This window comes from Primulina huaijiensis, unplaced genomic scaffold, assembly GCF_012295235.1.
Source record: "Primulina huaijiensis isolate GDHJ02 unplaced genomic scaffold, ASM1229523v2 scaffold43333, whole genome shotgun sequence".
NCBI lineage: Eukaryota > Viridiplantae > Streptophyta > Magnoliopsida > Lamiales > Gesneriaceae > Primulina > Primulina huaijiensis.
The window spans coordinates 40,038-56,914 of NW_027360482.1; the positions used below are offsets into that span (position 1 = coordinate 40,038).

General features: G+C 33.7%; 2 protein-coding genes across 10 annotated transcripts; one reads left to right on the forward strand and one right to left on the reverse strand.

Annotated features, from left to right (window-relative positions):
* Positions 1-2,498: 2,498 nt before the first annotated feature.
* On the reverse strand, positions 2,499-3,394 carry LOC140970068 (21 kDa protein). The gene has a single exon (XM_073431633.1). It carries the CDS (start codon positions 3,290-3,292, stop codon positions 2,669-2,671), a length of 624 nt encoding a protein of 207 aa, XP_073287734.1. The 5' UTR covers positions 3,293-3,394; the 3' UTR covers positions 2,499-2,668.
* Positions 3,395-8,334: 4,940 nt separating this feature from the next.
* LOC140970067 (protein POLLEN DEFECTIVE IN GUIDANCE 1-like) lies at positions 8,335-16,385 on the forward strand. Of its 9 annotated transcripts, none has more exons than XR_012174065.1 (11): positions 8,335-9,030; positions 10,598-10,749; positions 11,010-11,113; positions 12,308-12,396; positions 12,500-12,573; positions 13,409-13,559; positions 13,658-13,825; positions 14,103-14,200; positions 14,303-14,425; positions 14,570-15,633; positions 15,832-16,031. XR_012174065.1 is itself a non-coding variant. In XM_073431629.1 (11 exons), exons 1-11 carry the CDS (start codon positions 8,496-8,498, stop codon positions 16,030-16,032), a joined length of 1,764 nt encoding a protein of 587 aa, XP_073287730.1. In that variant the 5' UTR covers positions 8,335-8,495; the 3' UTR covers positions 16,033-16,385. The 9 variants fall into 9 exon arrangements, 3 of the variants coding, with proteins under 3 accessions (XP_073287730.1, XP_073287732.1, XP_073287733.1); XR_012174066.1 differs by having other exon boundaries at positions 14,570-15,486; XR_012174064.1 differs by having other exon boundaries at positions 14,570-14,949; positions 15,041-16,031.
* The last annotated feature ends 492 nt before the right edge of the window (positions 16,386-16,877 follow it).

Consider the following 16,877-nt stretch of genomic DNA (forward strand, 5'->3'; position numbering starts at 1 on the left):
TATAAACATACTGATGTATTTATATCAAATAAATATTTTTATAGAATAAATAATTTGCTTTTAAAAATATGTGTTACTGGTCGTTACTAATTACATCAATTAGTTATCCGTGTACTATTTTAAGAAAGAAAATAAAATATTTGAAAATGGGCATTTTTTGACATTTGTGTATTGTTTATCCGAATGAGTCGAGTCAATGCAAAGATAATTGTCACGCATGCTTGCTCTTTTCTCTATATTTACAGCTCAAGCACAGCTCCTAAGGTTGATATTTTGTTTTGGTTTTTTTTTTCTTTTTCTTCATTTAAAAAAAAATTAAGTTGAAAATATATATAAATTATAATATTTTTTGGATTCAATCGGACATATATTTTCCTAATTCTGCGTATCCTTGAATTGCATAAATGATACAAGTGAGTTGTTTTCAAAATATAATCAAACATCGCATGAATAGGTCTAAATTAATATTTACAAATAAGATTACATGTCCTATATACATTATGTGACATTTGACACGAAAAATATGATTTTGATTTCACCGTAACAACCAAAATATTGTTCAAGATTGGACAACTAAATTAAGTACGCATTATGATTAATTAGAAGAGGAAAAATAACAATAAACTTGTGTTTGATTAGAAAAAAAAGAAAAATAATATTAAATTATAAAGTAATAAATTCAAGATACTTAGAAGACAATTGTTGATCTATATATAAATTTCTCCTCCAAAAATATTTTAATTAGAATCCATTTATTTCAAATGATGAGACATGAATGATATATAATATATGAATGATTTATAATTATAATTCTTTGTAAGTTAATTTGAGCCAAACGTTGGTTGAAATAAGAACTTATCATTTGCATCAGCAGATTACTGACACACACCTAAGTTTTCGTATTTGAAATATAATTTCTTAAAAAAAAATTCATAACTTTTAGTCATCTCTTAAGATAATATCAAATAAAAGGTAAATAGATATATGCCTAAAAACATAATCGAATGAAGCAAGAGTGGACAATTAGGCAATAATATACAGATAAGACATATTAGAAAGAAATTATTCTGAGATAAGCTTAATGGTATATAATAATATTCTAGCTAGATCGATGATAAAAAAAAAAAAAAAAAAAAAAAAAAAAAAAAANATAAAAGGTAATTGGGATTAAAAAAAGAACTATATATCGGTGCAGTTTCTCTAGATTCCCAGCTCAAACAAAGCCATCGAAACTTCATTTTTTTTATCCACAAGGAAAAGCAACCACAAATTCAAATATTTGAAATGTCTCAAAATATACCAACTGCTATAGAGCCGACCTGTCACACTATCCCGTTTTAACCGCTCACGAATTGGTTAAATTCTTATCGTGGTTCTTCGCTTTATTGCGGTTTGGTCCGGGCTCATGAAGTTTATATTATGGGCCACAGTCCTCGATATCTCTGTGTAAGATTCTCCACTATTGGGCCGAACCGTATAGGTACTATAATCACTGCTCATAGTCCATGTCATGTATTTTTTTCCGAGATAGAGTTTATTATAATTGATTCTAAATATATTTCATATTTGAAATTTCGATGTCATTGTCGAAAACTCTTATTTGTAAATTGTAGAATCTCTGTGGGGCCTGACCTGATTATGCTATGCATAGTGATCCAAATAGCCAAATATGGGGACCTCCTCTTCTGCAAACATCATCCTTTTTACCAAAAATCGGTGTTTTTAATTCAATTTCCTCAATTATTGTACTGCTTGATTATTGGATTATTAATCAAAAGACAAACATTAGGTGCATATTATTAGGAAAACAGAGGCCATCAATGTTAAAAAGTCGTGTTATCGGGTGGAATCTATCTACAAATAATTGAGTGTTAATAAACTACCACAACTGATTATATACACATTTCATATTGGAAAATTTATTTTCTAACACGAATTAAATGTCTGATCATGATAAATTAGGACCATATATATACTGGCGGGGGATGGAAAAAGAGAATTCATGAATAATGGAAAATTAACAAGCTTTTAATGACTATCATGTATAGTAGTTAGTTTCAGTTTTTGTAAAATAAATTTTTATTATTAACAAATAATTTTTACACGTTAATTTAATTAACATAATCTAGTAAAAAATATATGAAGCACGCCACGTTACCTTTCGAATTTTTCTCAATTTACCTACAAGTTGATATGAATACATATCTACACTATTTTATAGAGTTTCATTCTATTAGTAACAACATTTTGATCTCTTGGTAAGGGATCATCATCAAATGCTATACTTATTACATGAAATATGTACAAATAATAAAAGATTATCCCATCTTATATTATTAATTAAAATTAAATCCAATAGAGTCACTAACTTTCAAAACAATTTTATCATTAAAAAAAAAAATCATTTACCTAGCATCATTCATGTTCCACATTTTTCTTATCACTATTATTTAATTTACAAATCTTCCAATAGTATATTTACTTTCTTAATTAAACTATTTGGATCCAAATATAAATTACATAATTATCCACGTAATGGAAGCATGTACACATCATATACACACACAAACACACGCATATATACACACACACACACACAGCCTGGTTTGATTAGCTCACAAATTAAACTTGATCCGCAAAGGCAATGATCCTTAATTAGAAAACACAATCAGGGGGCCATAACTTTAGAATTAGCTACAAAACTATTCACTAGAGCAAGTGCATTGCTCGTCACCTTCTTAACCTTTACCACACGATCGCACACGTCCGTCTTCATCGGCCCGTCCGCCACATCCTCGAATCCGTCCGTACACGTCTCCTCATTCGTCAGCGCTGCGCTCATCCACGTCTGCACATTGCTCATTTCGAACGCCAGCTCTTCTCCCTCTCCTTTAAGCCGGCGCATCTGATCCAGAGACCCGCGCATCTGGTCCACCGCGTCGCCGAACACGCTAAAGCAGTCGTGAAGCGCGGCGCCGGAGCGGGGGTCGGGTCCGTAGTCTCCGCGGCTGGTGAGGTTGCGGACGTAAACGGCTAAGCGGTTCGCTCTGGAGAGGCTCACGCCGATGGCTACGCGAGCCAGGCGGGCTGGGTTTTCTTGCACGGAGTCGGCATAGCTGACTAGTGAACTGTAGCATAAGTCGGGGTATTGGGTGGTGTGGCAGCTCGTCCGGATATAGTCGGTGGCATTTACGGTAGAATTAGCGCCGGCCTCGGCGAAAGAAGGGCGGAGGTGAAGGTGGAAGAAGAGGGTGGTGACAAAGAGATGGACAAGTAATAGTGGACGTAACATTTTCTTTATACAAACTTCGTAGATTGTGTGAGTTGATTTTGAGCCTCACGGTGAAGACTTGAGAGGATAGGCGAAGGAAATTGATCCTGAATGAGATGAGGGCTGCATAAAATGGATACATATATATAGTGCCAATTGCATATATTTGTCTGACAAAATTGCCCTCGTAGCAGATCGAACACATGTTTCCTATTTTGATTATTTTTTGCACAATTCAATAAAAGGAAAATATATTTGATTTGTAAAACTTTCCAACGTTACAAATCGAAATAGTTTTGCTATTTTATTAACGAGACATTAGACAAATGTCACCTCTTTCTCTTATTTTGATTACCAAATGTCACCTATTTTGCTTCAACTATATATATTATATTATAACAAGGAAAAACTGTATTTTTTTCTCAAATATATTTTTATCTTTTTATGATTATGATATTTTATGTTTTAAGTTTTAATATTAGTTATGTAACTACAAGTCGGTATAATATCGACATCACATCAATGTCATGTCGGAAATTTTACTAATTTTTTTTTAAAAAAAATTGAGGTTATCCACGTTATAACTTTATAAGGATGCGTAACATCTCGGCTAAATACAAGTGATGTTTCACGCAGCTGCGACCACTTATTTTTACACGTATGGTTGTGATACATTCAGGACAAATCCTTCTCCGCCGTTGTTTGTTTTTCATGTGAGCATCAATTTTTGGAACCTTTTGTTTTCATCCGATAGTTCAAAATTATTCTCATAATTTTTTTGTTTGATTCTGCGGCGAAGATTGACCGATTGTTTTTCGATTTAATGTAAAGTTCAGAAAATAAAAACATTGATAATGATTAGAAGAAGATCTGCAATAACTGCTATGTTTCTATGGAAAAATATATTCAACGGTAATAACCGCTAACAAACTAAACAACGAGATATATATACAAATGGTCAGACTATTGACTATTCCTCAACACATAATAATAAATTAATTAATTAATATTTGATTCCGAAATCAATGCAAGTGATCATTTGCAATTGACAAGAGCAACGTCTTGCAACACCACCGGATGTGCAATATTGCATTATCTTAATATTCAATTTTACTGTTGATGAGACGTTACAGTGGCGATATTACCCTCTCCGCAAATATAACGACCATCATTTATAATAATATTTGGGGTTCATGTTTGACCTCACACAATTTTTTTCAATGCAATGGTGACGATTAGATATTTATGACGATGATACGTACTATATATCTTCAAGGTAGGTCGAACTAAACCTTATTTTACACTCGATATAACTTACAAAATGATTTTCAAATAGATTACATAAAATACATTTATTTAGGATCAACAACTTAATTTAGTAATGAAATGAGTTCGGAACAATAATAAAAAATCATCCAAGGGAAACCAACATGGTGAGCTAATTATAACTTTGTGGTAGGTTGGTCACGTAAACAGGCGTGCGTGCAGTAAAAAAAGAGAATAGCAAACATACTTTGCTTTTGCCGCCTGTTTCCGTGCATGCATGGCCTTCTTTGATTGAGGCAATCGATTTCAAAGGGCTAGCTTAACATTCACAGATATCTCAAATACATATCTACTAATTAAATTATATATATACAATATTGGTTCACAAATTGTATAGAGATTGTTTTGTGTTTCTTAATCTAAGTGTTCTTTTCAATTCTTATTATGAATGAAAAGACCCCAACCACGAGAAATCTTTTCCATGATAAGTTCGACCCGACCCAAACTCGTATTAATTAATGTTAACTTATGTTTAATATGAGAAAAGAGCTACTCAATTTAATGGGATAAGAATGTCTATTTTCAACGTAAAAACCATGAAATAAAATAAATATTACGAGTACGATGTGGGTGGAAAGAAATAGGACACTTTTTGAGTGTGTTCAATATATTATAGAGAATAACAAACGTCATCGTACACATGTTCTTGGCACAAAACAATTTCAAGCGTTAAGCATGCACTCTAAGGCTTAAATTTAACACGTTCCGGGACCGATTGATGCCACACTTGTCCTTTTATAAATCTTGCTCATTTTCGTTATTCTTCCTTTTTTTTTTTTATGACATAAGTAAATTTGTGGGCTCACCATAAGAAATGAGGCCATAAATTTGAGAAAACAATCTTCCGCAACATTTTTGTGCAACAATATATATATATCACAAATCAGCAACCGGAAATAGATAAATTTAAATAGAATGCAATATATACATAAACAAATTAGAAATAATAAATTTTAGTGTTATCTTGGAAGAAACTTTATCGGAGAAGGCAAGACCAATTGTTAGATTTTCTAAACTAAGAACAATCGATATGATATTGAAACTAACATAACTTTCTCGCGCCTCAATTCCATATCAGGGTAAATTTAAATAGCAGCAGTTAATTTTTTGCACAATAGTATTTCTGTGGTTGCGATTGATTCTTTTTTAAAAAATACATGTATAAGTAAATTAGGTCGCAATTAATCCATCAATCATGCCGCTTTCGACTAAATTTTTAAAGTGATCTATCAATGTTGGCTACTTAAATGAATATTTTCCACTTTTGAAGAAGCATTTTCATGAGAATCTCATCCCACAATTCACGGCATCTCAAGAGGGTTTTTTCTTTACAGAATAATTCGAAATCTATCCAGATATTTATCAATTATTTTAAGATAAATTCACACCGTTCAAAGGTTATACAACAAAAATAAAAAGTTCACCGTACATGATGCTGCACTAAACTTTATTGGATTTTTCTATGTTACACCTAGCTACAGTGTTTCTATCCCATGATGCTGCGGAGTTTCACCATTTGGATAATCAACTCATGATATCGGTCTTCACTAAAATATGAGGGCCATGTATGATCTAACGATATTGAGACATGTAGAAAATTACTCCATATGTAGAGTAAACTGATCCGAATTTATTTTAAAAAAGAAAAAAAATAACAGTAGAGCAATAGATAAGATTTTGATAATCTTGTTGGCTGCATAACATGATTTCTCACTCTAGCCAGGCAGATGCCCCGTGGTTAAAATTTGGACTTTCTTAGGGCATCTTCTGATTTTTCTTGTATTTATTTATAGGGGGAGTGACAAACTTATCCAAGATAAAATGATCTCATAACGACCAAAGTGGAAATGAGTAACGTGAGATGTACACCTAGCGTTGTAATTGGTTTATATTTTGCAATGAAATTACAAAAATATCACCCAAGTGGAAAAATAGCTACCGCAAATCATGCCACTTTTGTGCGAGTGTGAATCCCAAAACCCATCTTTATCGGATCTGGAAAGGGAAAAAAATTATGTTGTATGATTGATACGGATAACAGTAATTTCATATCATATGTGCTATGAATTTCGAGACAACTTTTATATACGATAGGTACGTAGGTCAAATCCCACTACAAATGATATTAAACGAAGAGTACTGAAAGCGACAAATTGGGACAGTTTACATAACATAAGCTTCCTAAGCTGCAGAAGCTGAATCATCGAACATCATGTTACAATGCACGAGGGAATGGCTGTAATTGTGGGAGACTCCGACGGGTGCTCACGATGAGATCGAACGTTCCTTTTTAAAAGGATATATAGGTGAATATAAACATTCAATAGATTTTAAAAAACTGACAATTTAACCTAAATTCAATAGATTTTAAATAATTCTAATATTCCGTCCATTCACAAATAATAATTGAATTAAATTGAGGTCTTCATTATGTTCAAAAAAGTGCTCGTTTGATTTTCATAATGTAAACGATATAAATTCCTAATTTTAGTTGAATGTCACATCGTGGTGTGGAATAAATTCCAATCCCTTTTTGACATATGCAAACAAATTTTAATCACATGAGGTGGGAAATAGACTGGCTTTGACACTTCGACGTCAAGAAAACATGGTCTCGTGCATGAAATTGAGATATCTAACCTAAGGTTTATTTAGTCTGTTTGATTTGTACGCTACTGTGTTGTTATAGAAATTTACATTTTTTGTATTGATAAGTACACGAATTTCATTATCATAACAAAAGGGAAATCCCAATAAATCGTAATTGTATAAAGTTTTCCGTTTTGACTAATTGGCAAAACTTAGTTTGAATGGATTGTAATTTAAAGACCAAGCTTGGAGAGATTAATGATTAGTTTCTTATAAATCACCCGTAAATATAGGGACAATCAGGTGTGATGGAATTATTGTGGTAATGGGAGAGGAAACTCGGGAACCTGATCGATTTAGTGGCTTACATTGAGCGGCTTGAACTAGACGACGTACGTGGGGCCATGAATATGATATACTATTCTCGGCTAAATGGTACTAAATAAACCTTTAAGTGAATGAATCAAGCAAAACAATGTTGAAAGGAAAAATTAAACTCGTGACCAATTTGTCTCACACTTACGTACTGATTCTATCAACTTGAACATCTAATTTTCAGGTAACAATGATAAATTGTTATTCTCTTTCACATCGGTGTTTTTCGCCAAAAGTTCACAAGTCACGAAAATTTATAAATTGATTAATGTGTTAAGATTATATATTTTTGTTGTAGTGACGGCAAAACGGAAAAAAAAAGTTCATGATAGATTTTTCTCATCGGAATACTCTGAATCGTAATACAACATTTATATAAAAACAATTAAAATTGGTATAAAACCAGGATTGAGATATACGAAGGACCAAATACATCATAATCATATGGCTAAAAATAATATTTTGCCTATAGTTTTTTATATTAGATTAACGATAATATACAAACATCCATTCCACGTACTATTACTATTCTTATGACAAAAAAATAATAAAATAAAACCTATATACATAATTAAATCGGGAAAAAATTAATCTAATATCATTATACTTTGTAAAAAAAATTTAATTGANTCAATTTGCCCAATAAGCCCATTATCGATATAATTGTGTTCATCGATGGAAATATAAAATCCTCATATTTAATAATATAAAATAAAATAAAATAATACATATGTAATATAAATATAAATGAAAAAGAAAATGGTAAAAAGAGACTCAAAATTCGGCGAAACTCTGCCCCAAAATCAAGAGGCATTGTCCAAAGTGAACACATACGTGTCCCTTCTCCATTGGGTCACGCCGCGTCACCTCCATTTCCGCATTACGCATCGCCACTTGTCTAACGTACCTGAATAGTTAAGCGTTTTACTCCGCAATGCCCACGAAATCCGGTAGCCGGAGGCTGACGTTTGACATTCTCACGATACCCCAAAACGAAGACAATTTGTCCGCCGCGATCTTCTCGTCTGCACAGAATGACACCGCCTCTTCTCCCTCTCGCAGGAAGAAGAAGAGGAGGAACAAGAAAGTAAAAACGACCTCCGAGGTTTCAGAAAATTCAGTAACTAACGGTGAAATTAAGAATTGTAGTTATGCGGTGAGTAGTACGATAACGGAGGAGATTGAGAGCGAGGCGAATCGCGTGGTGCATGCAGTTACACCGCAGTTCCGGGAATTGAGGCAGAGGAATGTTAGTAGCGTGATCAATGGAGGTGAAACTGCGATCTCTTTGGCGAGTGAGGAGAGTGGTAGTGGTAGAAAGGAAGACAATGGGGTGGAAGGAGTTGATGTGAAGAACGAAGGAGTTGGGAATGAAATCAAATCGGATCAATGGATGCAACTGAAGGGTGGGAAATTGCAGAAGGAGGTGTCACTGGACTGGAAGAAATTGATGGCTGAAGATTTCAATTGTGAGTCCATCTTCTTGATGTGTTTGTTGACTTCTCGTATCCTTTTTGGATGTGGAAAGTGCTCTTTGAAGGTCCGGCTATCATTTTTCTTGATTGAGTGACAGTGTTTATGAGCGTAGCTAATGGATAAATGCAAAACCTAACTCGCTGATAAATATACTGATATTTTGACATGGGATAGGAAAAATGAAGAGGGATACTTGAGTGGGAAGGCCATCTAGATGGTGGCTAAAATTACTGCTTTTTGTGCAGTCTGTAGTTGTGATAAGCTTTAAACTTAGGAGCCTCTGTCTTAGAAGCTATCTGGATTGAATTTGATGCTGACGTTGAACGGGATGCATGTGATTTGTGGTTTCTAAACACAGGTGAACTGATACGAGGTTTTATCCACCTTTGAATATCTATGATTGAAGTGATTAAATGAAGGAAGAAAACTGATCACGTAGTTTATGCTTTTGCATAATTGTTATCTTTACTTGCATTAACTCAGGTTACTGGGAACCTAAAATGGAGTTATGAAGTGATCCTTCGATTATTCTTTATGGATCTTACTTGCTAACTTATGGGATTTTTCCTTTGTCCCTTGCTTTGTGTTTGGGGCTTGTTTCACATTTCATCCAATGCTTTAGGCTGATAACACATTTGGTCTCATCATTTAAAATTTGTATAGCATTTTGTTCCGTTTCATCGGAATTTGTTATGTCAATTTGCATGTAAATGGGGGTGAAGTCTGATATGATACACTGCTGGGAAATGGGACCAAAAGTGATGTCAACTTAAAGCTCAGGAAAATGTGTTGAAAAACCCCGAGTTCGGGATGGAAAAAGTTCAAATTTTCTTCTTTCAAAATTAGAATTTAAAATCCTTATAACTTTCCTTGTAAATGTATCCTTTGTGTTGTATGTAGATTTTTCTCATCCACTTTGGGCACTTTTGAGTCCTGTATGTTATGTGAAAAAACTTCTAACAACCCTGGAGAAATTATCTAAAATTATGTAATGAGGTTCTCACTATATTTTGAGATAGTTTGAAAAATGACCTATAGTTTGAAAAATGACCTTTGCCAAACTTTCTTTTGAATTGTAATCTTTCCTTAAAAGATTTTACAAAATGACCTTTAAACATACACGAAAAACAAAGGCCAAATAAAAGTTTAAAGTTGAGAAAGTTAGATTCAAATTCATGGTAAAAAATGGCCATTTTGTTAAATATTTCCTATATATATTTTTAGCTGATATTTAAAATAATGAATAATTTCATCATGAACTCCAAATTTTTTCGTGCGACGTTGTGCTATAGTTGATTATTCTGTTTATAACTAAAGACTGATGCTTCCTAGATGCTGTAATTTTATAAGGTGATACCTATTATAGTATTTCTCTTTTTTCTGGTGCCTATTTTCGTTCTTTACGTTTGGTTCCTACATGATTGACAAGTTGTCCATTGTCTTTGCTGGTAAGGTAGAATACATTTTCCAAATGACATGCTTAGTGTTTTTATCTTTCATAATTCTTTTCCCCCCTTTTTTTCCCGTCCACTAATCCAAGGCATTACAATTTCCTATCAGACACATTACATCTGGAGAAGTCGCCGATGAAATATTTTATGGAAGAAATGAATGCTGGAAATTCCTTAAGAAGCACTACCACACTTAGCAATGATAAAGAACGAGAAAGAGTTTATGATACTATTTTCCATTTGCCATGGCGTTGTGAACTGGTAAAGTTATCTGATTTCATCCTCAAGCACCATGATTGGGCTTGTTCTCTAAATTTCTGTTTGCCAATTAATGGGTTTTATTGTTGATCATGGTTTTATAGATTTAAGTTTTGAGTAATTTATATCATTCTCTATTGGTGGAATAAGGCTGTATCTTTGATTTTACCCAATAGGATACTATGATGTCAATTGTTTGTTTAGAAGTGGAACACTCCCTTTATACATGTCTTGTCATAAAAAACTTTATGTTTTCTTTGCAGCTTATCAATATTGGTTTCTTTGTGTGCTTTGATTCATTTCTTTCGCTCTTAACCATCATGCCAACAAGGATTGCTATGACGATTTGGAGGCTTCTTAAAACCAGGTCAGTGCCATCTCTCACAAACAGCGCCTTTTGAGTGATGTGATATGTTATGATACATCAAATTGTGACAAAAGATTCCACTGAATATCATCATTTAAGTTAGGATATTTAAAGAACTTTGGCAATTGGCCGCACACATGCAATCATGTGGCACATGCATACAATCATATGTGTTCTCATCAAAGTGTGGCAGCTTTAGCTTGTGATATTCAGTTGGTCTAATTGCAAATCTAGTTTGCTTGGAAGACTGTCAAGTTAGATTTAGACTAGAGTTCAGGTTTGGGAAATTTGATGTTTCAGAGTCCGCATTGTTTTTAACAAGCATTTGATTTTTTAGCATAAATGCTTTGCTTCTATCAATTGAATTTGTTTTCTCAACCTATCACAAAGTAGAATAGGCAAGTTGAGCTCTGATGTTGTCATGCTCCCAGTACTGCTTGCTAGCTCCACAGGTTGCCTGCAATTTTAGTGTGGCATATGCATGTTTCTGGAATCTCCTCACATTTTAATGTAACCACAGTGGAGCAAATTTGTTGAACAATCTATTATCCTCCGCATTTCTTTTTCTTTCGACTTTTCTGCTCATATTAACTCATGAATTGTGTGTTGGGTGGCAGACAATTAATATGTACTGAGTGTATATGTATTGTCGGCCATCACAGATGTTGTTTGTCATGAACCATAACGAAACAAATTGGTGACACAATGTAACTGCCTGACCTCTTAATGCAATGATCTATTAGTTAGTATGGTAATCATATGCTATATCCAAATCAGTTGTTCAGACGGATTTTTTCAAAAATCGAGTTGCCAAATGTAAGATATAGATTCTAAGTTATATCTATGAAAATAGTTGGAAAAATACGTTTTCTGGCAATATAGGGAAGCAAACTAAACATTCCTAGAAAGTACGTTATCCTAGTGATGAGCAAAAGTTTTATGAATCATGGCAGTATAAAATTTGAATGCCCTTGATATTAGGAAATGGGTTGGCAGAACCAAGCTTTTGTTTCTGATTCATTCTTAATATTCTTGTTCTTGCAGTGGGATTGCTCTCCCATCTTTTCTCATTGTTTGTACTTTATGTAGATTTAAAATTTGGATGCCATGAATTTGTGGTGTGATAAACATCAGTCAGTTATTTTTCTCAAGGGACCTTATAGGTTTAGTATAATTTAATCATGCTTGTGGCAGGCAGTTTGAGAGGGCTTCATCAGCGGAGCTGTCTGATTTTGGCTGCTTTGTTGTCCTGGTCACTGGAGTCACTCTATTACAACAAGCAGGTTTTGTAAGGATAGTAAATCTGTACTTGTTTTCCAAGTTTTTCAAAGAGTTTCAGTATGAAATACACTATGTTGATGTATTGTTCTTTAACTTTTTACCCAGATATCAGCTTGATATATCACATGATTCGTGGTCAAGGAATTATTAAACTCTACGTAGTCTACAATGTTTTGGAGGTAAGCGAATTAACTAAGGCAAGCATGATAATTACTTGTGGTCTTTTGATAATTTGTTTCCATAATTATTTTTAATGACTGATAAATGTTACGGGAGTTTTATGATTTGTAGAAGCATACTTATGGTGTTCGGAACAGTTGTGAACTGTCTTTGGTTTGGTATGTAACGAAGAATGTATGATATTAGATGTGGATACTTGTAGCATCAAACGAAGTTTAGACTTCTTTTTTATTGTAGACACCCGTGATAAATTTTATTTATTGCCAAAACAAATTTCCTGGATCTGACCACTCATTCCATCTTGTTCTCATGCCATTAAAACCATTTCCGCACTCCTAAAACACCCCAAAAAATAACCAATAACAATATTTATTTCTAATTCCTGAAAATAGTCATTCAGATGATGTATATTTAGCTTATATGTATTCGATTTGGCCATGTGGAATGTTCTAAAGCTACCGTTCAAAAAGGTCTGGAAACATATTAAACGAATTTAACTTTAATCGTAAAATTTTAAAGAGTATTTCTTAGAATTTCAAATGCCTGAAGAAAATTTTCTGAAGGAAAGCCATGACCACTAGATAAAGTTACTTAGTCATGAATCATGATGGCTACATTCATGCTGCTATTCACAGTTATCATGTAAACCATTCCTTGTGACATATATGTTGAAGTTACTTGACAATCAAAATGGTCACATCCTTGTTGCTATTCACTATTTAATTTAAAGATTCCATCATGAGTTTTTTTGTTGACATTCCTGGTTTTATTTTGAATTATTCCTGGTTTGCTGTTGCATATACAATTTGTTTGATATTGCCCTTTGGATGTCAGATATTTGATAAATTATGTCAAAGTTTTGTTGGAGATGTGATGCAAGCTCTATTCAATTCAGCGGATGGACTTGCAAACTGTTCACAAGAAAACATGCGATTTTGGCTGCGGAGATTTATTTTGGACGAAGCATTGGCAATCGTTTCTTCAAATATCCTTGTCATCATATGATTTTATCTGCTTTTTGTTACTTGTTTTTTCTTTCTATTGTCAAGTCTTTCATCAATGCGGGTCCTTAACTCCCCATACTAGTTCATTCATTTATCTTATTAGCACAGGCGGTTACGCTGTCAACATGTATAGTTGCTCACAATAATGCTTTGTTTGCTATGCTTGTATCTAACAATTTTGCGGAGATTAAAAGCAACGTATTCAAACGTTATAGCAAGGATAATCTTCACAGTATGGTATATTTTGGTGAGTATTGTTTTTCATCTTCCTTTTTAAATGCTTAGAATTATAATGCCGTTTAGCTAGTTTTTCTTTCCCCCTGTGATATAGATTCTGCACTTCCTTCTAAATCAGAATATTAACACGGATGTTGAATTGGAATAGTACTCATTATTATTCATTTGTTCACTGAACGCCAATAAAAGTAAACCTGTGATATGAAAATATCATGATTATTTTTTTCTTGTTGAAGTATTAGTTTTATGTCTAATGCTCGTTCTGTTCTCTGATTGCTCACAACCAGATTCGATTGAGCGGTTCCACATCTCAGCATTTATATTATTTGTTTTAGCTCAAAATATACTCGAAGCTGAGGGTCCTTGGTTTGAAAGTTTTATCAGTGTAAGTCTCAAGTTGCGAACATTTATATATTGATAATCTAGTGTGAGAACAATGAAAATTGTGCATTTAGTAGTTCTTGAATATTTTTTCTGAATCATGCAGAATGCACTAGTAGTTTACTTTTTTGAAGTGATGATTGATGTAATAAAACATTCATTCGTCGCTAAATTCAATGACATAAAACCCCTTGCATTCTCGGAATTTTTGGAGGATCTCTGCAAACAGGTAGATTTTTCTACAAATTGGCAATATATATTTTTCATCAATCATAGTGGGTTGTCTTCACCTGCTACTCATAATAATTATGATAAAGGTTTACTATATGATCTTGGATATATTTTTCATTTCTGGGTTTTGTTCTTTTGTTAGACATTAAATATTCAGACTGAAAATGCGAAGAAGAACCTAACGTTTGTTCCTTTGGCACCAGCTTGTGTGGTAAGTATAACTAACATCTCATTTAAAATTGCTCTACTCTTATTTCTGTTGGATGCGATGTCAAACTCACCATGTTCCATTCGATGAACATTCATTAGCAGAAAAATTGACAGGGTTGGATTTTCTGTTCCACTTGTTACCTACTGACATGTTTTTATGGGGTAACAAGAGAGACCACACGAGATTATTCCTCCATCATCATACCCATACCACCCCTCATTTGCAGAATCTCAATCATCATCAGCCACTTCGGTGGAAATCTTGCCTCCACCACATAAAGCGTCCAAATGCATTTTACCAACTAAGAAATGGTTAGTTTCATGAATGTGATGTGTTCCCTTAAACAATCAAATTATTCTTTATGCATCAGAAAATGATTCCATACCGATTAAACAATTGAAGATGACTCCAAAAACAACTTAGAAGATGGGGTTGGTGGTGGTAGAGAATTTGGCGGTGAACAATGCGAAGGCTATGGTGGTAACTGCAGACAAGAGGGAATTATGGCCTGCGTTAGAGGCAGTTAGGGTGAATAGTATGGCTGTGGCTTCAGTGGACAAAATGGTATTGCGGTGGGGGACAAGTTAGAGCTACTATTGTGGACACGGTGGCAACTATAGCAATGGCAGGAAGAGAGTTTCTTGATTGCATCCGAGATGGTGGAACAGTGGTTGCGTTTGTGATCGAGGTTATGGCATTGATGGTGTGGGCAGAATATCTAGAGTCTCTTCCTTTATCGTAAACACATGTCAATGGTTCATTGGAACAGGCTCAAGGAACAGAAAATCCAAACCGGAATTGATATTGACACGAGAGCGGATTCCAATAGCTCAGCTGCTAAATTTACAGTTAAATTTGCTTTTCACTAAAGATTTCCCTTCCTGTTTGTTGATTATGATGCTTTGGTTGTTGGAATGAAACAATTCTTCTTTTCAGCGTGATAAGTCGAGGAAGGACAGAGAAAACATAGAACAAATTAATTATGTGGTTGGGCTGTAAGTCCTTCCCACTGTTAAAATTCTGAAGGCTAAGAGACTAATGATTCATGTGTTTGTATTTTAACACAATCAATAAATGGGAAAATATACTCCGGTCAAAATAAAATCGCATTTTATATCTCTCACTTATTTGCAGATAGTGATGATATCTAATCTGATTTTATTGTCCTAACAGTTAATTATGTTTATGCTCAGGTTATTCGAGTTTTGCAGCCGGTTTACGCAGCCCATCTCCCATATAATCCCCTTCCATGGAGAATTTTTTGGATTTTTTTACTGTTTTCCATGACTCTGGTGATGCTAGTTAGTCTAAAGTTAATGATTGGGATGGGCCTTCAGAAACATGCTAAGTGGTATGTTAAAAGATGCCAAAAAAGGAAACTTCATTCAGATTAGTTCTTTTCTACCAAATCCTTGAAGGGGCAGCTTGAGCTTTGCTGTGATAGATTTGTACTCACTGATCTGAGTCAAAGTTAACTGGCATGCCGAGACTGTTTATGATGATTGGTTCAAACACGAAACTTGGTTTCAAATGTTTAGAGGTTTGTTGCTGTAACAATGGATCGGTATGCCCTTCCAATTTTGTATTATTATTACATCATGTTATAGAATTTGATTGTGGTTTCTGCTTTATGGCCACACGAATAGGATATGTTGATAGCAATGAAATATCGAGAAATTTTGGTAGACTTGCAAAAGAATTCGTAAATACGATTTTTCCTTGTAAAAAGTTGCGTTATCTGTCTCAACACAGTTGAATTATGTGTATTTGTTCTATTGATTTATATTTTACTTTTTGAGGACAGCAAAAGAATAGAACTTATTAAGATCTTTATTGTTTACTTTCAAGAATATGTACAATCGCATTTCTGCGATATGGATTACCTGTTAGCCCGGAAGGTTGTAAAACTTAGAAGTAGAACAGCTCGGAGTGATCAAGGTAAAACTTACCGTTATTTACGTTTTAATTTATTGTAAAAATTTACGTTTGAATTTATTGTACTCTTTTACTATTAAATTTAATATGAAACATAAACTTGATGATTAATTACAATTTATTAGCTTTTCCGAAAATAAGTTTAGTTAGTCTCAACCCAATAATCCAAGCGGTTAAATTTTGATAGAACACGAGAATTAAATTATATTTGATTATTGAAAAATAGTCATGAAATTTCTTTAGATGACAAAATACATAAAGCTAAAAACTGTAGCAAACTCTGTAAAAGTTCAGGCGTGATCCA

Coding starts and splice junctions, on each gene's coding strand:
- LOC140970067 (XM_073431629.1), top strand. CDS start 8,496: ATGCCCACGAAATCCGGTAGCCGGAGGCTGACGTTTGACATTCTCACG. Junction 12,397..12,499: donor CACTCTATTACAACAAGCAG/GTTTTGTAAGGA, acceptor CTTTTTACCCAG/ATATCAGCTTGATATATCAC. Junction 13,826..14,102: donor TCACAGTATGGTATATTTTG/GTGAGTATTGTT, acceptor GCTCACAACCAG/ATTCGATTGAGCGGTTCCAC.
- LOC140970068 (XM_073431633.1), bottom strand. CDS start 3,292: ATGTTACGTCCACTATTACTTGTCCATCTCTTTGTCACCACCCTCTTC.